We start from the raw sequence: 22,675 nt of genomic DNA, 5'->3' as shown, positions 1-22,675 counted from the left end.
TATTTACTTAAGCTCGAAAGAAAGGCTGACAAAATAGAAAAGTTTGCTTGTATCAATTATTATATTTTATAATTCAAATGGGGGAGGAGGGTGGTGTGCAGAGTCCATGATTGTTAATCAATTTGAAAAAGAATTGTTCAATCAGAACAGCATGAGAACCACTGTACAATTAATGAAATACCTTAAGATACCTGCTTCAAAGGCCATCTAGTTACAGTGTGTACTAAATGCAACAAGGAAAAGTACCCCCAAGATACTTTGTGAGGCTGTTACTAATGAAATAGGCAGCAAAAAGGAACAGCGCATGGTAACTTCTCTGTCATGTAAAAAGAATGGGGAGTTAACCACCAGATTTTCAGCATTATGGGAGAGTGGTGAGTAAAAACAGAACATGCAAGGATGACAACCACAAGCATGACAATAGCACCTTAATGCCATTTAAAAAGTCAGAATTCAGACAGGCTTGTAATAAAGTAATTATAGTTATGGCCCCAAAAACATAAGTAAGACTCAGTCTTGAATATATTGAATGATCCAGGCTCCACTGCTGGCTGGGAAGATGATTCCAAATACTAACGACCCTGAGAGAGAAATTCCTCCTCATCTCTCTCTTATATGAGAGACTCTTATTTTCAGAGTGCCCCCAGTTCCAGATTCCCCCATGAATCTGAATCTTATATGATTCAATAAGATCACCTCTCATGGCTAACTGGCCTACAGCTTACTGCTCTCTGCCTCCCTCCTTTCTTGAACAAGCTGTTACATTTGCCGTTTTCATATCCACTGGGGTCTTTCCAGAATTTAGGGATTTTGGAAAATTACAACCCACGCATCCACCATCTCTGCAGCCACTTCTTTTAAGGCCCTAGAATGATGGCCATCAGGTCTAGGGGGCTTGCCAGCCTTAAGTTCCATTAGTTTTCCCAGTACTTTTTCCTATAGGGATGGTTTAAATTTCTCCCTTTTGCCTTTTGATTTCCTACTATTCTTGGGGTGCTTTTGGTACCTTCTACCTTGAAGACAGATATAAAATACTTGTTCAAAGACTCTGCCATTTCCTCATTTCCCATTATTCATTCCCCAGGCTCACACTCTATGGGACCAATGTGCACTTCTGTTATTCTTTTCTTTGTATTTACTTTTAGAAGCTTTTCCCGTTTTTATAATTCTTGCTAGTTTCCTCTCATGCTCCCTCTTTATATTTTTTCAGTCACCCTTTGCTGGTTTCTATAACTTTCCCAATTTCAGGCCTACCACTAATCCTCTCAGCATTGTTTGCCTTTTCTTTCAATTTGATACCATCCTTAACATCCTTCATTAACCATGGCAGTGCATTCTTCCAATAAGTCTTTCTTCCTCAAAGGAACTTATGGTTATTGAGAATTATGAAATATCTCCTGTCACTGCATCTCTAAACGTCTTACTTTTTAACCTATTTTCCCAGTCCACTTTAGCTAACTTTGTCTTCAAACCCTTGTAATTGCCTTTATTTAAGTTGAAGACACTAGTTTCAAACCCACTTTTCTCACACTCAAACTTAATGTGAAATTCTACCTTGTTATGATCACAGGGTCCTTTATTATGAGGTCTTTAATTAATCCTGTCTCATTGCACACTTCTAGGTCCAAAGTAGCCTGTTTTCTACTAGGTTCCTGAACGTACTGTTCTAAGAGATTGTCCCAATTATTCCATGAACTCAAGATCCAGGCCATCTTTGCCAATTTAATTGCCCAATCCGTGTAAAGATTAAATTCACCCATGATTATTGCAAGCCCCCACTTATTTCTTGATGTGTACTCTGTCCTATTGTGTAGCTCCTGTTAGGGGAGCCTATAAACTACTCCCACCAGCGTCTTCTTCCCTTTGCTATTTCTTATCTCCACTCAAACTGATTCTATATCGTGATCTTCTAAACCTAAGCAACTGCTGCCCTAGTCTTTCTAGAGGTAAAGTTGAAAGTTTGGAATGTAAGTTTGGTAGAAATACTTCAGGGAGTCAGGAGATGAGTCACTTACTGCAGAATATCCAGCCTCTGACTTGCACTTGTAGCCATAATATTTATGTCACTGATTCAGTGAAGTTCTGGGAGGGAGGTGGCTGGTGGGGATAGCAGTTGCCAATGTACCCTCTAAGTTGAGTGGATGCATAATCACGCACCAATCCAGGACACATTTTGAAGTGCAAACAAGTTGCACAGTGTTCCTTTTAAGCTCTGCACATGGCCATTCAGCAATCTTAAAAGAACCAAACAGTACAACAAACTGGCTTCGCACAATGAAAAGTTAGAGAGAACATTGGTCTTTGCCTGGCACAAATGTCACTTGCCAAGCTTGGCACCAATGTTCCTTGTCGAGCCCAAATCCAAAAGTTATCCAGTTCTTGCTGCATGTGGGCACAACTATTTTGTTTCCTGAGAAATTACAATTACAAACACTGTACAATCATCAGCGAACATAACAATTCTGACCTTACGATGGCGAGAAGGTCAGTCATGAAGTAGCTGAAGATATGAATGTACGAAATAGGAGAAGTAGGCCATTCGGCCCCTCAAGCCTGCTCTGCCATTCAATAAGATCACGGCTGACCTGTTTGTGTTTTGAATTCCACATTCCCATCTACCACCCACAATAACCTACAATTCCCTTGCCTAACAAGAATCTAACTAAACTACCTTAAAAATATTCAATGATCCCGTTTCCACCGCCTTCTGAAGCGGGGAGTTCCAAAGTCGCACAACCCTCAGGGAAAAAAATTCTCCTCCTCTCTGTCCTTTAAGGGCAACCCCTAATTTTGAAAGCGTTCCCTAGTTCTGGACCCACTCACAAGAGAAACCATCCTTTCCATGTCCACCTTGTCAGGACCATCCTGGATCTTATATACTCCAATCAAGTAACCCTCAATCTTCTAAATTTCAGTGGAATCAAGCCCAGTTCTTCCAACCTTTCCTCATTCCAGATTATCAATTTAGATAACCTCCTCTAAAACAGCCTCCAACGCATTTACATCCTTACTTAAATAAGCAGACCAAAATTGCACACAGTATTCAAAGTGTGGTCTCAACAATATCCTGTATAACTGAAGCATAACATCCTTACTTTTAAGTTCAATTCCTCTTATAACAAAGGTTAGCATTTCATTAGCCTTCTTAATTACTTGCTGTACCTGCACACTCATTTTTGTGACTCATACCCGAAAACACCTCTGCATCTTAGAATTCTGCATCCATTCTCTGTTCAAGTAATACTCTGCTTTTTATTCTTCCTGCCAATGTGAACAACTTCACATTTTCCCACATTATACTCCAGCTGCCAGATTTTTTGCCCACTCATTCACTTATTTATATCCATCTGCAACCGCCATGTGTCCTCTTCACAACATGCTTTCCTACCTACCTTTGTGTCATCTGCAAATTTAGCTACCAAGTCACTGATATAAATTGTAAAAAATTGAGGATTCAGCACAGATCCCTGCAGGACTCCATTCATCACATCCTGCCAATCAAACAAAGACCCATTCATGCATACTCTGTTTTCTGCCAGCCAGCCAATCTTCTATCTAGGCTAATAGGTGTTACCCTCTATACCATGAGCTTTTATTTTCCACAATAACCGTTGATGTGGCACCTTATCAAATGCCTTCTGCAAATCCAGGCAGAGGAAATCTACAGGCTCCCCTTTATCCACAGAGCATATTACTCCATCAAAGAACTTCAATAAATTGGTTAAACAGGATTTACCTTTCACAAACCATCCTGATTCTTCCCGATTACCTTGAGTTTTTCCAGGTGCCCAGTTATAACTTCCTTAATGATTGATTCCAACACCTTCTCCATGACAGTCATAAAAGTTAACTGGCCTATAGTTTCCTGCTTTCTGCTTCCTTCTCTTCTTGAACAGAGGGGTTATATTTGCTACTTTCCAGAATCCAGGGAATTTTGGAAAATTAATACCAACGCATCTACTACCACATTTGCCACCTCTTAAGACTAGAATGAAGTCCTTCAGGATCCAGAGACTTGTCAGCTTGCAGTTCCATCAGTTTGTTCAGTACCACTTCCCTAATGATTGTAATTTCACCTCGGTCCTCTCTCCCTTCCACCTCCCAATTTACAGCTATTATTGGAATGTTTTTGTATCATATATAGTGAAGACAGAAGCAAAATATTTGTTCATTTCATCTGCCATTTCCTATTATCCACTTACTCCCCATTGTCATTTACTTTACTTACTTTACTTACTCTTTTCCTTTTTAAATATCTGTAGAAATTCTAGCTATTTTTACATTTCTATCTAGGTTACTCTCATACTGTAATTTCTCTCTTCTGATTAACCTTTTAATCATTCTCTACCATTCTTCATATTCTGACCAATCATCTGACCTGCCACTCATCTTTGCACAGTGTTATGCTTTTTCCTCAAGTTTGATGCTTTCTTTAACTTTAGTTAACCATGGATGGTAGGTCCTCCTTTTAGAATTTTTCTTTATAGTAAGAACATAGTTATTCTGAGTATTCGGAAATATCCCCTTAAATGTCTGCTGGTGTTTCTCTGTTGATCTATCCTCTAGCCTAATATACCAGTTCACTTCAGCTAGCTCAACTCTCATGCCCACATAGTTGCCCCTACTTTAAGCTTAAAATACTAGTCTTATTGGACACACTCTTCTCCCTTTCAAACTAGATATAAAATTCAATCATATTGTGGTCACTGCTACCTAGGAGTGCCTTTACTCTGAGGTTATTGATTAATCCTGTCACATTACACAATACCAAGTCTATTATAACCTACTTTCTGTGCTGCTCTATGAAACTCTCTCAAAAGTATGAACTCCTCAACCAGGCTACTATTCCCATCTTATGTTTCTAGTTTCTACATAGATTAAAATCACCCATGATTATTGCCGCTCCATCACAAGCACCCAATATTTCGTCTTATCTACTTTGTCACAGAATCTAAACAGCAGAGGAGGCCTCCATTCAGCCCATCATGTCTGTACCGGCGCTCCAAATGAGCATTGTGACCTCGTGCCATTGACCTGCCTTTTCCCCGTACACTTGCACATGGTTTCTATTCAAATAATCATCTAACATCCTCTTGTCCTCTTATGGTTACTGTTTGCGGGCCTGTACTGCTCCCACGAGTGATTTCTTTCCCCTGCTATTGCACGTATCCACCCAAACTAATTCTACATCCTGATGTCCTGAATCAAGGTCATCTCTAACTATTGCTCCAATGCCATCCTGGGCATTCAAGATAATTGGGCCTAAGATACTGCCCTGAGGAGCTCCTGTGGTGATGTCCTGCAGGTAACTGACCTCAACAACCACAACCATCTTCTTTTGTGCTAGGCATGACTCCAGTGGAAAGTTCTCCTTCCCCGCCAGCGACGTCAGTTTTACTCTGGCCACTGCCACACTACTTCAGATACTGCCTCGATGTCAAGGTCATTCTTACTTCACTTCTCAAAATCACCTCTTTTATCCATGTTTGGACCAAGGTTATAATGAGGCCTTCAGCTGTGTCTTCCTGGTGGAATCCAACTTGAGCATTGTTGGACAGGTTTTTAGTAAGTGCTGGCTAGCACTGTTCTTGATTGAAACAATCAATCCTGAGGGGTCTTGACAGGATCAATGTGGAGAGGATGCTTCCTCTTGTGGGAGAATCTAGTACTACGGGCCACAGTTTAAAAATAAGGGGTTGCCCATTAACGACAGAGATGAGGAGAATTTTTTTCTCTGAGGGTTGAGTGGCTTTGGAACTCTCTTCCTCAAAAGGTGGCAGATGCAGGGTTTTTGAATGCTTTTAAGACAGAGATAGATTCTTAATAAGCAAGGGGAGGGTAAAAGGCTGTCGGCGGCTAGGTGGAGTTGAGGTTGCAATCAGATCAACCATGACCTGATTGAATGGCAGAGCAGACTCCAAGGGTTGAGTGGCCTACTCTTGTTCCTATTTTGTTTGTTCGTACGTTATCCACACTTTCAACCATGTGGCTGGAAAGTAGGCTGAAGGTGCAGCAATGGACTGGATTGAATTTGCCCATTTTGCGAACGAGGCAATGTTCCACTTTGTCGAGTAGATGCCAGCTTGGTAGCTGTACCTCATCTGCAGTAAATGCGGCAGAGACTGCTATGCCAGAGCAGGGCTCCTAAGCCATGCCAGGCAATGCTGAATATAGAGTTGATGACCAAAGCACAAACGACCATCTCACAAGGCAGAAGGCTACCAAAGAAATGTAGCTATATTGGAACAGCTTGGCTAAAGACACAGCTAACTCAGGAGCACAAGTCTTCAGCACTACTGCCAGGATGTTGCCAGGGCCAATAGTCTTTCTTGTATCCAGTGGCTTCAGCAGTTTCTTGATATCATGCAGAGTGAATCGAATTGGCTAAAGACTTGCATTTGTGATGCTCGGGACTTCAGGAGGAGGGTGAGATGGATCATCCACTCAGCACTTTTGATTGAAGGAGATTGTGCATTGTTTATCATTCTGTGCACTCACATGCTGGACTCCATCGTTGAGGGTGGGGATAATCATGGAGACATCACTCCCCTTAGTTGTTTAATTGATTCATGATGACAGAGTTTTAATCTGATCTTTTGGATGTGTTAATTACATACTGCTTCTATTGTTTAGCATGTAATCCCATGACATAGCATTGGCAAGTTGGCACCTCACTTTCAGATTTTTTTTTGTTCATTCATGGGATGTGGACATCACTGGCTAGGCCAGCATTTATTGCCCATCCCAAATTGTTCTTGTTCAGAGGCATTTAAACCACATTGTTGTGGGTCTGGTGTCACATATAGGCCAGACCAGGTAAGGACAGCAAATTTTTACGACAATCGACAATGGTTTCATGGTGATCACCAAACTTTTAATTCCAGAGTTTTTTTTATTGAATTCAAATTTCACCATCTGCCATGGTGGGATTTGAACTTGGGTTCGCAGACTATTAAGCTGGGTCTCTGGAATGCTAGTCTAGTGACAATACAACTATGCCACAACCTCAAGGTGCTATTCTTGGTATCCTCTTCTCCAGCCTCATTCAATCAGTGTTGGTCATTTGGCTTGATGGTAATCAGGGTGAGGAATATGGTGGACCACTAAGTTATAGAGTGGTGGAACACAATTCTGCTGTTGATGATCGCTCACAGATGTCCAGTTATGAGCTGGGAGATCTATTCTGAATCTATCCCTTATAGCACGATGGACTGTGGCCTCCACTTGACGACAGGGTTCGACCCAAAAAGACTATGCGGAAATCACTCCTACCAATACAGTAATGAAGGAATGCATTTACAGTTGGCAGATTGGAGAGTACGCGGTTAAGCAGGTTTCCAAACCATGGCAACTACGTCCTTCAAAGCTAGGCCAGTCCAGTCAGTGGTGATACTACTGAGCCACACTTGGTGAATGATACTGAAGTACCCAACTAGAGTACACTCTGTGCCCAGGCTATCCTCAGTGCTTTTTCCAAGTGGTAATCAACATGGAGGAGTGCTGTTGATACCAATTATCAAGTTTCTTTTGCCCATGTTTGACTGGCGCCCTGAGACTACATGAGATCTGGAGTCAAAGTTAGAACACCCAGGGTGTTTGCCGACTGTATACAGCTGTCCTGCTGGCGGGACAGGACATAGCCAGGGATGGGGATGAAGGCGTCTGAGACGTTTGCTGTAGATTCTGCGAGTAAGGCTATGTCAGATTAGTCTGTGGGATAGCTCTTCCTACTTTGACAAAAGTTACTGAGGATGACTCTTCAGGATCAACTGGTCTAGGTATGCTTTTATAGCATCCAAATCCATTTCCTGGGTTGGAGCCAAGTGGTTTTATTCTTATTTGACTCCTTTGTAGAGTTTTGATGTAACAGATTGCTAGGCTATTTCAGAGGGCAGTTAAGAAGCAATTACATTGTTGAGGGTTCAATATCACACATAGGTCAAGCAGGGAAAGGTTAGCAGGTTCCTTCCCTAAAGAGCCTGATTGAACCAGACAGGTTGCAGTTCAAATTTGAAAATTTATCACCAGAACCTTATAAATATGACTAATGCGTGTTGATTAGGGGAACTTTTGTACTCTGGTCCTTTAGTAGCTTAAAACAAGTGTCATCAAAGTATAATAATTTTCATAATATTTTTCTGGTTTATTGTGAAGTAGGTTTATAGTAAGTAAGTATAGTTGGGTCTGTGTGTGATTTAATTATATTTGGAGTCAAATAGACTGTAAGCTTTAACACATCAAAAGAAGCTAGGTGCTTAACACGCTAATGAGTAAACATGGATGCTGACTTAGCATGTAAGGCGTGATGGGAATTTGCATTTTTAGATGAATGAAGAGAGATTTGGATTTCAAAGAAATCTCAGTCTGTTTACAACTGGCCAGATACGCATGGCTAAGGAAGTGTTTATTTTTCCCAAAGGTTACTGACAACAAATAGCAGCAACATGAAAGTTTTTATATTGTGAGGAAGAAAGATTTCAAAGACATATGAAATAATAGAATTTACATAGTAAAAGGAGAAAAACTTATATGAAGGAGAATGAGATTGTGTCAGAAGGCCATGTGAGATCTAACAGAAGTATATGAAATAGCCTTAATGAAGCCTCCAGTATTTGTGCATAAGTCTGCTGTCTACCGAAATTGAAGCTGGAGAAAAGCCATTTGGAATTCCATTGCCCATGGTATTGTGTTAATTTAATGTATCTGTTTAAAATCTAAAATCTATTTTTGGACTGTTGCCTGAAAGGGGGTGCAGCTGAGAGTCAGGTGAATTAGGAATTATTATAGTTGTAACTGTAGTCTTATGTGTTTGCCATATTTTATTTTATTAATCAATATTTTAATTTATTTATTTTTAAATCTTCAAAAGTCTTGGTGGACTTATTACTTCTGAATTCAGTGCATGCATCTCGAAATAAATACAAATTGCAAAACTGTTGTGATAGCACAACCAAGCTTCCCTCATGGATTTGGTCCACCTAGCACACACCACTTGCCACATCATAACAAAATGGGACTCTTTGCAGGATATTTGAAATTCCTCAATTGTTTTGGAGTTGGTGAATTTTAAGGTTACGAGTACGAGGAGCACTTTGAATTCAGGAGTTGGTGTGAGGTATTTTAAAGAATTGAGACTTCCAAAATGTATGTATCCATGGCTGAAACCTTTTTTGGAAAATGAAGATATAACTCTGAATTACAAAAAGTATCTAAAGGGTAAGTTAACAGAATTGCCAGATAAGCTGCAGTTGAGGTTACCTGTAGGGGCAAATAAAGCAGACACAGGTGGAGAGATAGCACAGCATTTGAAGTTGGAAGTGATATTTGACACTCGTGAGTCACAGCTGGAGGTAGTGAGACTTCACTTACAAATGGAAGAAGCTTGAATATCAACAAGCAACAGAAATGAAAAAACTTCAACTAGAGGCAGCAGAAAAAGGGCAGACAAAAAGGGCAGAGAAAAAGAAAGAGTATTTCAAAGAGAAATGGAAATGCGAAAACTTGACCTCCAAAGGGAAAAGTTAGCAATGGGAGTGAGGGAGAAGGAAAGAGTACCATCTTAAAAACCTTTAAAAAAAACAAGACCTCAGATGCTGAGGAAGGTTCTGATTAGGAAAGAAACCTTCAACCTAAAATCCAGTGGAGAGATGTTTAAATTTGTGCAAGCTCTTCCGAAGTTTGAGAAAAAAGAGACGTGGAGTGTTCTTTATTTAATTTGAGAAGATAGCTAAACAGATGAAATGGCCACAAGAAAACTGGACATTGCTTTTACAGTCTAGGTTGGTGGGTAGAGCTCATGAGATTTATGCTTCACTGTCAGATTATGATGTGGTAAAAAAGACTATTTTGAGCACATCAAGTTGGTTCCTGAGGCTTACAGGCAGTAATTTAGGAATATAAGGAAACAGCCTGGGCAAACTTATATTGAGTTTGAGAGAGTAAAACAAAGTAATTTTGGACAGTGGATATGGGCATTAAAGGTAGAGACAGCATATGCAGCTCTCAGAGAAATAAATCTTTCAGAAGAATTCAAAGATTCAATTCCTTCTGTAGTTAGAACTCATGTGGAAGAACAGAGGGTTCAAGCGGTAAGACAAGTGGCAGAGATAGCTGATGATTATGAGTTTGTTCATAGATCTAAACCTTTTTTCCATTACCCTTATAAATTAGAGAAGGATGGAAAGTGGAAAGGTGAAAGGAAGCTAGATAAGTCAGGTTAGAGGAGTAGGTGGAAATTCCCAAGAAGATTTTTCTCAGACTAAAAACGAAGGTGCTGAGGGTAGAAGTGACACTCGAAAATTGAGGTGTTTTCATTGCAATAAAGTTGGGCGGATCAAGTCTTTGGAAATTACAGGGAAAATCTGTTACAATAATTGAAATGCAGAAAAGTTCTGGAAATAAAAGTACTGTGGGTTCTGAGGTCCAGGCACAGGAAAAAACCGTGGTTTGTGTAAGGCAAAGGTAAAGCAGTGATAAGAAGTAGGAATGTGTTCACAATTTACCCAAGGGAGCTCTGAGGAGCAGGTTGCGGAAATGTTTAAAGGTTTTGTATGTGACAGAGAAGTATTTCCATGTGTACAGGGTGGAGCAGGTAAAGATATTAGGGCAAGTCAATCCTTAAGAGGAAGTTAAAAGGCAGGGGAAAGGTGTTCAAGTTCAATTAGCTGATACAATCTTTAATAAGATTGTTCAGGAAGAAAGAATGGAAGAGAATACAGCTGAAGTGTTTAGTTCAAGGCAGTTGGTAGAGCTACAGCAAAAGGATCCACGAATATATTGCAGGAACAGGTGATAATAAGTGGGGTTCATAGAGATACTAAACCTATTCCATAATGGGAAGTAAATTTAAAGAATAAGTGAAAAACAGGTGAGGTGATTGTTGGAGTAGTGGAAAAACTGCCCATTGCGGGGTTTCAATTTATTTTAAGTAATGATATAGCTGGGTCACAAATGTGGGTGATACCTACGGTAGTTGAGAAGTCTGTGGAGATGTTTTCAACAGAACTGTTGCAGAAAGAGCATCCTGGATTGTTACCAGATTGTGTGGTAAAGAGATCATTAGCTCACAGGTTGAAACAGGAAGAAGAGGAAGTTATATCAGACAGCTTACTCAAACAGAGACAGAATATATTCCAGAATGTTATTACCTTAAGGATAATGTGTTAATGAGGAAGTGGCGACCGTATCAAGTTTCAGTAGAAGAAAAGTGGATGGAAGTGCATCAGATTGTTATAACATCTGGATATAGAAATGAGATACTAAGAATATCTCATGAAATTCCAATAGGGGGACATTTAGGAATTAGAAAGACACAGGCAAAAATACAACAACATTTTTATTGGCCTGGATTGCAGAGAGATGTAGTCAAATTCTGTAGAACATGTCACGCGTATCAGGTGATAGGGAAACCACAAGCAGTGATTAAGCCAGCACCTTTAATTCCAATTCAAGCATTTGATGAACCTTTTACGAGGGTCATGATTGATTGTGTGGGACTCCTGAGACTAAAAGTGGAAATCAGTACTTGCTGCCAATAATAGATGCATCTACAAGGTTTTATGAAGCAATATTGAGAAATATTACAACAAAGAGAATTGTGAAAGAGTTGCCTAAATCTTTAAACAAGATATGGTTTACCAAAAGAAATATAATCTGACCATGGTTCAAATTTCATGTCACAGCTGTTTAAGGAAGTAATGAACAGTTTGGGGAAAAAACAGTTTAAGTTACCAGCTTACCATCCTGAATCATAAGGGGCTTTGGAAAGAAGGCATTAAAGTTTAAAAACCATGATGAGGGTGTATAGTCCTCTATAGGACTATCCACAGGATTGGGATAGGGGAATTCCATTCTTGTTATTTGCTATTAGGGATACTCCTCGTGCATCGACTGGATTTAGTCCTTTTGAATTAGTCTATGGTCATGAGGTAAGGGGACCACTGAAATTGATTCATGAGAAATTAGTGGGTCAAAATTCAAAAGCTACTCTACTAGGTTAGTATCAAGCTTCAGAGAAAGACTGAACAGACCATGTGAGTTAGCTAGGGAACATTTAAAGATATCACAACAATGACGAAAGTGATGGCAGACAGGAAAGCTACAGCTCGTAGTTTTGTTGCTGGGGAAAAAGTGCTAGTTTGTTACCAGTACTGAGTGATTCGTTAAAGGCACGGTTTAGTGGCCCTTACAGGATTGAAAAGAAACTGAGTGAAGTAAATTATTTAATAAATACTCCAGATAGAAGCAAGAAGCAGATGGTGTGTCATGCTTAAAAAGTACTTTGACAAAGAAGAGGACAAAAGGAGGTATTAGTTGTGGTGGTTAAGGAGAAAGAGGTAGAAATGAAGGATTCTGAAATTGATTTTCCTCGAATCAAACTGGATAATGATGGGGTACTTTAAATGTAATATTGAGTTACCTTCCAGGCAAGTGTCAAAGTGATTTGGAGAAGTTACTGCAGTCACACAAAGTTATTTGTGGGAATAAGCTGGGGAGGGCAAATTTAGCTACACGAGTGTAGAAGATTCATCTTCAATAAGGCAACATCCTTATAGATTAAGCCCAGAAAAGTTATCACAAGTACAGAAAAAAACTGATTTCCTGCTTCAAAATATCTTTGAGTCTAGTTGCAGTAACTGGAGCTTGCCTATTGTGATGGTACAGGAGCTGGACACAAGGACTGTGTGTGGACTAGCGAAATGTGAACAGTGACAAAAGCGAATTCCTATCCTATTTCTATCCTATACCACGGTTGGAATATTGCATTGAGAAGGTGGACAATCAAAGTTTATCACAAAGGTTGACTTGCTGAGAGGATATTGGCAAGTGCCTTTACTGGAGAGAGCAAATGAGATAGCGGCTTTTGTAATGCCAGATGGACGATATCAGCTTAAAGTCATGCCATTTGGTATGAAAAATGCACCAGCAACATTTCAAAGGCTGACAAAGTAATTGCAGAACTGAGCAATTGTGCTGTTTATATTGGCGACTTGATAGTTTTCAGTTAAACTTGGGAGGAGCATTTATAACATCTGGAAGTATTATTTAATCGACTACAAGAAGCTAATTTGGTGATGAACTTGGCTAAAAGTGAATTTGCAAAAGCACAAGTTACATATCTAGGCGATACCATTGCACATGATAAGGTGGCTGTGAGAGATGTGAAAGTCAAATACATCGAGGATTTCCCCGTGTCTACACTAAATGAAACATTTTGAGATTTCTGGGCATGTGTGGATTTAAAGGAAATTTGTATCAAATTTTAGCAGTGTGGTTGCTCCATTGACTGAACTATTGAAAAACAAGAAGTTTCAATGGACATAGTGATGTCAGAAGATATGTGATAGTTTGAAAACTGTATTGGCTACAACACCAATTTTGGCAGAATCCAATTATGCCAATCAATTTAAGTTAGCCATTGACGCGAGTGATGTCAGCATTGGGGCCGTACTATTGCAAGATGAAGAAACTGGAATTGAAAAACCGATAGGGTATTTTTCATGAAAGTTGAATGTATAACAGAGAAAATATTCAATGATTGAGAAGGAGGCTCTGTGTCTGGTGATAGCGTTGCAGCAATGAGGTTCAAGTTGCAAACAATTTGTTAGAAACAATTGTTTATACAGACCACAATCCTTTAAAATTTCTGGACAGATTTGGAGACCGGTGTGCAAGGCTATTCAGATGGAGTTTATTACTGCAACCATTAAATCTACGGATTATACGTGTGGCTGGCTGAGAAAGTCTGAAGCAGATGCATTGTCTAGAGTTTAATGCTCAAAGAGAAATTGAACATTTAAAACGTTGGCACTGGACTGAACTGACTTCTGTTGATACCAAGGATTTATATATAGTCATGTTAATTTTCTGCATCATGTAACCTAATAATGTAGGTATATAGATAAGCATAGTAGTTAGTGTAAGAGGGGTTAAGAAAATGAAGCTGTCTTTTTAAATTATGATGGTTCATTTTCTCATGAGGATGGAGGTGTCATGAAAGTATAATAATTTTCATAAAATTTCTCTGGTTTATTATGAAGAAGGATTATTGGGGTAAGTATAGTTGGGTCTGTCTGTGTGTGATTTAATTACATTTGGAGTCAAGTAGACTGCAAGCTTTAACTCATGAAAAGAAGCTAGATGCTTGACATTAAACGTGGATGCTGGTTTAGAATGTAAGGTGTGAAGGGAATTTGCATTTTTAGATAAACGAAGGGAGATCTGGATTTCAATGGGATCTTAGTCTGTTTACAATGGGCCAGATAAGCAAGGCTAAGTAATGTGTTTATTTTTCCCAAATGTTACTGACAATAAATAGTAGCAACATGAAAGTTTTTATATTAATGAGGAAGATACAGTGACACAAGAAACAATAGAAGATGGCCATGTGATCTAACAGAAGTGTGTGAAATAGCCTTAATGAGGCTTCCAGTATTTGTGCATAAGTCTACTGTCTACCAAAACTGAAGCTGGAGAAAAGCCATTTGGAATTCCACTGTCCATGGTATTGTGTTAATTTGCTGTATCTGTTTAAAATCTAAAATCTATTTTTGGATTGTTGCCCGAAAGAGGGTGTAGCTGGTCGTCAGGTTAATTCAGAATTTTAGGAATTATTATAGTTGTAACTGTAATCTTAAGTATGCGTTTGACATCTTTTATTTTATTAATCAATATTTAAATTTTTTTTTAAATCTCCAAAAGTCTAAGTGAACTTATTACTTCTGAATTCAGTGCATGCATCTCAAAATAAATTCAAATTGCAAAACTGTTGTGATAGCATGGCCAAGTTTCCCTCGTAGCTTTGGTCTACCACGTCATAACACGAAACTAAAACTGTTTAACTTATTTTATTTAATCTATTCTATCAATTTAGGTTGGATTCAAACCCAAGAAGTATGCTTCAACTCAATGCTATCAAGTTCTCAATTTTTAAAGCTCATCATTTTGCCTGGACCAAATATGCAAGTCTGCTACTATTATATTAAGAACTGCTCAGTGATGCGAACCACAGACACCATTTGAGTAGCTCTCTTCAAGCTTGAAGAGTAACAATAGACTCCAGCAAGCTACTGGAAGAAAAAGCAATTGCTTCCTTAGACATGGTTGAATAAGTTCAATGCTCTGCACATCTATTGTCAAATCTTTTCCGTTTGCCTCATCTGCACACTACTCACAAAGTAAGGATTCATTAAAGGAGTGGCGTGTTGAAGGACAAGCCAATGCCATCCAAACAACAGAAAGATATCCCACTAAGAGGTAAATTAAACCTCAAAACTAAAGTTGTTTTATGTTATAAAATAAAAAACAAACCCAATAAAGATATCCTTACAGCATGCCCATGCAGAAAACAAGTCAGCAAAACCCTTGCTGACCTCAACGTATTACTTATCAACATAGTAATTCCAACTTCCAAGTACTACCGTGAAACCTACGTGGTAGTTTCTAACTTACTTTTGCTATTTCTATAATTTTCAATAACATTCACAGAATTCAGCAAGACCCATCAGGATTTGTGTGAAATATGTCAGTTTCTTAAATTTTGTCTAACTTTCTTTTGTCAATACTCCATAGAACTTAGTGCAACCTTAATTTATAACACCTCAAGTTAAGAAACTTACTGTCTGTTAACTCTGGGTTTCCTCTTAAATTCATCATACGTGGTATAGACGGACCATACACATCTGCATCCAGCAGCCCCACAACCTTAATCAGAAAAAAATGAACCAATTTACTATACAATTCAGGGCAATATTGTTGCATATATTCAGCCTTACATTCTAACACAACTGAAAGCAGCTTTGCAACAATGCAAACATTTAATTCTTCAAAAGAACAGCTTAGCCCAAAATGTCACCCTCAAATCAGGGTTACAAATAAAACAGCAAGTACATTAAATACCTTTAGTTCTAATGGTGTCATGCCCAAATTGTTTAATTTTTCCTTCTTTCAGGTGTTTACCGTTGCCCATTTGCAGAATTTTCTGTTTATGAGCTTTGTAGACTCTATTTTTCTCATCTCATCTCAATTAGCAATATTATGAAAACAGATATAAAAAAGTCTTATTCATATCAATTATGCAACTTTCTCTTCAAACCCATGAAGTTAGAGAGAAACAACAAGTATTACATTTTCACCCCATCAAATTCAATTCAGTTGAACTCTGACCAGGAAATACATTGCGAAAGCTTTTAACTTAAAGATGGCCTGCCCCCCATCTCCCTCCCACCAGTCTTGCCGAGAACAGGGCAAGTGGTGGGTAGTGGCAAGCAACCCTCATGGAGAGGAAAAAGCAAATTGAACTTTTTGTATCACACTAATTGTACAATTGCAAGCATATATAACACTGACACTACACCCACCTATATACTACAGTATAATTTTTATGCATTACAAACAAAACTGAATTTTAGTTCAAGTAAACTGATTACATACTGTATCGCACTTGAAAGCAAATTGTGCACAGTAATCACTATTTCACTACTGCAAAAGGCCTGAATAAACTTGTAAAATGTTAAGATATGAAATTGTTAACATTTTACAATGGTCTGATTTTTAAAACAGGACAACTAGCAAAGAGAAAGGTTCCTTTACTGAAAAGAAAAAACCTTATACATACTGCAAATTATAGCCAGCATTGGCTTTCAATCCAGTTGAGACAAAGCATAACAAAATATTGACATTTGAGTGCCACAACTTTTAATTACAGGATGTGATCAAATATCCAACAATTAATGCTCAGTAGAACTGCTGAAAAAAACTGTATGAATCATCTTAAGCATAAGCCCAATAAATATTTCAAGTGATGTGTTATTTCTCATCAATTCAGGTGGAAAAGTTCTACCTTTCCAATTAGATAATGTTGGTCTGGACTTTGTATTCAGCAGCTTACACTTTTCTATGAAATTTGTGGGTTTTTATTCTGCGATTTCCAGTTATCAGATAGTAAAAGCAGTTTGGTGCACTCCCCAGGTGACCAGAGACCTGTGTGATTAAGCCAAGCTTAAGGTGCTTCTTCAAGCAGACTGAAAAATCCTTAGTGAGGCACACAGCATCTAGGAGGTTTAAGAGTAATTAATTCAATGTAAAATCATGCACGGAAAGCAAAGCGAGAGGAAAGAAAAGTGGAATTGAGACAGCTAAGAGACAAAGAAAAAAAGTTTTAAAATTTATTTTTAATAATTTCCAATAATTAAAATAAGAAATGAGATTACACACATCAAAAAATAAGATTTTCAATGCCAGTGAGGTTGTTTGCAATAATTAAGATTTATCACACCATTAAAAATTCAATTACACTTAAATGGGTGAGCCCTAACCTTTGTTTAGTGGGCGAGCACTGAAAGCCACATTCTTGCCACAAAACTCAGGCCATTCTGTCTTGGACTACCAACTACCAACAAGCATTATGATGGGTTCTGGTCAGCAATGCCAGATTTCTTCTGGCTCCGTATAGCATACAGTAAAACAACACGGGCAATGTTTCTACAATATAGCAATGATCTTACAAAATGCTCAGTTGTATCATGAACAACAAATGTATATTGTGCTAAAAACATTCACTTCAAGATTCAAGTGGAAGAGCATAACACGTCCATCATGTAACCCAGATCAGCAAAATAAAGCAAACTTTGGAACCATCGAAAAGTTACAGCGCAGAGTCCATTCGGCCCTTCGTGTCTGCATCAACCAAAATAGAGAAAAAAAAAAGCTAGCCTTGCAGGTTACAGCACTTCAGGTGCAGATCCAGGTACCTTTTAATGAGTTGAGTGTTTCAGCCTCAACCATCAATTCAGGCAGTAAACTCCAGACGTCCAGCACTCTCTGGGCGAACAAGTTTTTCCTCATGTCCCCTCTAATCTTTCTCCCAATCACCTTAAATCTATACCTCATGGTAACTGACCCTTCAGCTGCAGGAAACAGGTCTTTTTTGTCTATTCTATCTAGGCCCTTAATTTTGTACACCTCAATTAGGTCACCCCTCAGCCTCTGCTGTTCTGAGGAAAACAATTCTAGCCTACCCAACCTCTCCTCATGGCTGCAATTTTCATGCCTCGGCAACATTCTTGTAAATCTCCTCTGTACTCTCTCCAGAGCAATTATGTCCTTCCTGCAATGGGGTGACCAGAACTGTACACAAAATTCCAGCATTACATCCCTGCTTTTGTATTCAATATCTCCTCCAATAAAGGAAACCATTCCAAATGCATTCTTTACTACCTTGTCCACCTGTCCTGCCACCTTCGGGGACCTGTGGACATGCATTCCAATGTTCCTCACTCTCAACCCCTCTCAATATCCTCCCGTTTATTGAGTATTCCCTTGTTTTGTTTGCCCTCCCCAAATGCATTACCACTCACTTTTCCAGATTGAATTCCACTGGATACTTCTCCACCTATTCAGCCAAATCATTGATATCATTCTGGAGAGAACAGCTATTCTCTTCACTATCAACTACATGGTCAATTTTGGTGTCATCTGCAAATTTCCCAATCATACCTCCCACATTTATGTCCAAATCATTAATATATACAACAACCAGCAAAGGGCCCAACACTGAGTCCTGTGGAACGCCACTGGAAATCACTTTCCATTTGCAAAAATATCCATCAATTATTATCTTTTGTTTCCTGTCACTGAGCCAATTTTGAATCCAACTCGCCACCTTCCTGTGTCCCATGGGATCTCACTTTTCTGACCAGTCTACCATGTGGGACCTTGTCAAATGCCTTACTAAAATCCATGTAGACAACATTCACTGCATTACCATCATCAATCCTCCATTATTTCCATAAAAAATTTGACTAAGTACGTGAGGCACAATCTTCCTCCAACAAAACAATGTCCTCTGATCCATGTGTTTCTAAGTGACAGTTAATCCTGTCTCTCAGAATTAATTCCAGTAAGTTGCCCACCACCGAAGTCAGACTGACCGGCCTATAATTTGCTGGCCTCAGAGGAGTATAGAAATTACATATGAAAAAATAATTGAAGAGAGTACATTAAGAGCAAGAGACTAACTAAGGAAAGGGTAGGGCCTATCGGAGATGTATGTGGTAACTTGTGTGTTTACGCTAAAGATGTGAGGCATGGCTCTCAATGAGAGCCATTTCTGTTTCCCCATTCCTTTTGTTTTTTTCCAATAAATTATATAGATTTTCTTTTCCCACCTATTTCCATTATTTTTAAATATTTTAAATTTTTTATGCTCCCCCCACCCCCACTAGAGCTATACCTTGAATGCCCTACCATCCATTCTTAATTAGCACATTTGTTTAGATAATATCACCAACTTTAACACCTGTGTTCTTTTGTCCTGTTGTTTATGACATCTTTTGACGATCTGCTTCTATCACTGCTTTTGCCTACAACCACACCACCCCCCTCCACTTCTCTCTCTCTCTCTCTCTCCCCCCACCCCCCAACACCTTAAATCAGCTTATATTTCAACTCTTTCTTGGACTCGAACTCAAGTTCTGTCGAAGGGTCATGAGGACTCGAAACGTCAACTCTTTTCTTCTCCGCCGATGCTGCCAGACCTGCTGAGTTTTTCCAGGTAATTCTGTTTTTGCTTTGGATTTCCAGCATCCGCAGTTTTTTTGTTTTTATAGCTCTCAATGAGTACTTTGTCTCTGTCTTCACTGTGGAGAAGGATGATGCAGACATTCTAGTTAATGAGGAGGAGTGTGAAATATTAGATAAAATAAGCATAGTGAGAGACGAAGTACTGGAGGGACTGGCATCCTTGAAGGTGGATAAATCGCCAGGGCTGGATGGATTGTATCCTAGGCTGTTGAAGGAAGCTAAGGATGAAATAGTGGATGCTCTGAGGATCATTTTGCAACCCTCACTAGAGCTTTCTGCAGTAATAAGCTTTTTGTGACCATCATAAGCTTTCTTTTTCTGTTTTATCTTCCCCTGTATGCTTCTGGATGACCAAGGGGCTCTAGATTTGACAGTACCATCCTTTTCCTCTGTGGGAACATGTCTACACTGTGCCCATAGAGTCTCACTTTTGAATGCCTTCCACTGATTTGACAGTTTTCCCTTCCAGTAGCTATAACCAGTCCACTTTCACCTGCTCACATCTCAACTTTGTAAAATTTGTTCTCCCCCAATTTAGAACTTTTACTCCTATTCTATTTTAGTCCTTTCCCATATTGATGCTAAATGTAACTGTATTATGATCACTATCTCCAAACTGGACTCCTACTGCTACTTCATCCACTTGCCCAGCTTCATTTCCAAACACTAAATCGAGAATTGTGTCCCCTCTCGATGGGCTTGTTACATGCTGGCTGAAAAAGTTCTCTTGAATGCAGTTCAAGAATTTTGTGCCCTCTGTGCCCTTCACACTGCTCATATCCCAGATGATATTCGGATAGTTGAAGTCACTGCCCTATTGTTTTTGCACTCAAAAATGTGTCTGCATATTTGCTCTACTAACTCCTTTCCAGTATTTGAGGCTCTATAGTACACTCCTAGCAAGGTGGCCGCCCCTTTTTTATTTCTGAGCTCAACCCATATTTGATGGCTCATTTAGTGTATCATCCTCCCTCACAGCTGTAATTGATTCTTTAACCAATAATGGTACACCCCCACTTTTTTTTTTTTACTTCCCTCTCTATCATGACTGAAAACTCTATACCTGCCATTTTTGCCCCTCTTCTAAGCCAAGTTTCCGTTATGGCCTTGTGTCCAACTATGCCGTCAGCTCATCAGCTTTATTTACAATACTCCTTACATTTACATATATGCCTCTTAACACTGCCAAATTCCTGTGCTGTACACTAATCCTGTGCTGCTTCTGTTTCTCAGAGTCACTCCCTAATTTTCCAACTCCTGTTCCCTGCTCTGAGTTTGTCCTCAGGTTCCCATCTCCCTGCCAACCTAGTTTAAACATCCCCTCTGCCCCAACAGCACTAGTAAATCTTCCTGTGAGGATATTTGCCCAACCCCGTTCAGGTGTAGACCATCCTGCTTATACAGGTCCTATCTTACCTAGAACCGGTCCCAAGCCCCAGAAGTCTGATCTCCTCCCTCCTACATCAGCTTTCTAGCCACTTGTTCCATCACTCAATTCTCCCATTTCAATACTCATTTGCACATGAGACTGGGAGTAATCCCAAGATAACTGCTTTAGCAGTCCTGCTTTTCAATCTCCTCCCTAGCTCCCTAAAATCTGCTTTCAGGGCCTCATTCTTTTTCTCACCTAAGTCATTGGTATCAACATGAACCATTACCTCTGGCTGATCACCCTCTCCCAGAAGAATGTCCTGCAGCCATTCCATGACATCCTTGACCCTGGTACCAGGGAGGCAACATACCAACCTGAAGTCATAACTACAGCCACAGAAATGCCTGTTTGCTCCCCTAACAAATTCCCTATTACCTACTGTTCTTCCTTTCTTCTTCCACCCATCCTGTACAGCAGAGCCACCTGTGGTGCCACAAACATGGCTCTGACGGCACTCGTCTGAGAAACCAACCCTCTCACCAGTAATCAAAGTGGCAAACCAATTGATGAGCAGGACTCCAGGGGGCACTCCTGGGCTAACTGGCGGTCACCCATTCCCTTTCTGCCTCCAGGCTCCTAAATTGCCATGCGGCCACCTCAGACCGTGCTAGCCACGTAGCTCTCAACTTCGCAAATGTGCCACAGTGACTCCAGCCGCCGTTCACACTCCAAAACCTAGTGCTCAAGTTTCTGCAGCTGATGACACTTCCTGCACATGTGGTTGTCTAGGACACCCGTAACATCCACAACATACAAACATATGAAATTCATTAAGATCATGGCTCATCTGTGTGTTTCAAATTCCACATTTCCATCGACCCCCAATAACTTTAGATTGCCTTGCCTGACAAGAATCTACCCACCTCTGTCTTAAGAATATTCAATGATCCCGATTCCACCGCCTTCTGAGGCAGGGAGTTCCAAAGTCACACAACCCTGAGAAAAAAATTTTTCATCTCTGTCCTAAAATGGCAACTCCTAATTTTAAAACAGTGTCACCTAGTTCTGGACTCACCTACAAAAGGAACATCCTTTCCACATCCACCTTATCAATACCATTCAGAATCTTACATATTTCAATCATATCACCCCTTACTCAACTGAACTCCAGAGAAAACAATCCCAGTCTGTCTAGCCTTTGCTCATTAGACAACGCACTCACTCCAAGTATCAATCTCGTAAACCTCCTGAGCTAACTCCAATGCATTTACATCCTTCCTTAAATAAGGAGTCCAAAACTGCACACAATACTTGAGATGTGGTCTCACATGCACCATATAACTGAAGCATATCAAACTTACTTTTAAGTTTGATTCCTCTCATAATAAAGGATAACATTCCATTAGCCTTCTTAATTACTTGCTGTACCTGCATACTTTTTGTAACTCATGCACTAGAGCACCTAGATCCCTCTGCACCTCAGAATTCTGCAGCTGTTCTCCGTTTAAGTAATACTCTGCTTTTTTCTTCCAGTCGAAATAAGCAACTTCACACTTTCCCACATTATACTCTATTTGCCATATTTTTGCCCACTAGCTCAACCTATCTATATCTGTCTGCAACCTACTTATGTCCTCTTCACAGCTTACTTTCCTAACTATTTTTGTGTCATCTGCAAATTTAGCCATCATGCCTTCACTCCCCTTATCTAAGTCATGGATA

The 22,675-nt window shown here is 39.6% G+C and overlaps 1 protein-coding gene across 4 annotated transcripts in view; it reads right to left on the bottom strand.

Moving 5' to 3' along the window:
• The window catches only part of nubpl (nucleotide binding protein-like), a 70,822-nt gene that overhangs the window by 27,053 nt on the left and 21,094 nt on the right, over positions 1-22,675 (bottom strand). For all 4 annotated transcript variants that reach the window (XM_041213825.1, XM_041213826.1, XM_041213827.1 and 1 more), the window contains one exon: positions 15,618-15,702. In XM_041213825.1, the coding sequence (XP_041069759.1) occupies positions 15,618-15,702 (85 nt within the window). The remainder of the gene's footprint in view (positions 1-15,617; positions 15,703-22,675) is intronic.

This window comes from Carcharodon carcharias, chromosome 20 (assembly GCF_017639515.1).
Source record: "Carcharodon carcharias isolate sCarCar2 chromosome 20, sCarCar2.pri, whole genome shotgun sequence".
In the NCBI taxonomy this organism is placed as follows: Eukaryota; Metazoa; Chordata; class Chondrichthyes; order Lamniformes; family Lamnidae; genus Carcharodon; species Carcharodon carcharias.
This window is presented reverse-complemented; position numbering and strand designations above follow the sequence as displayed.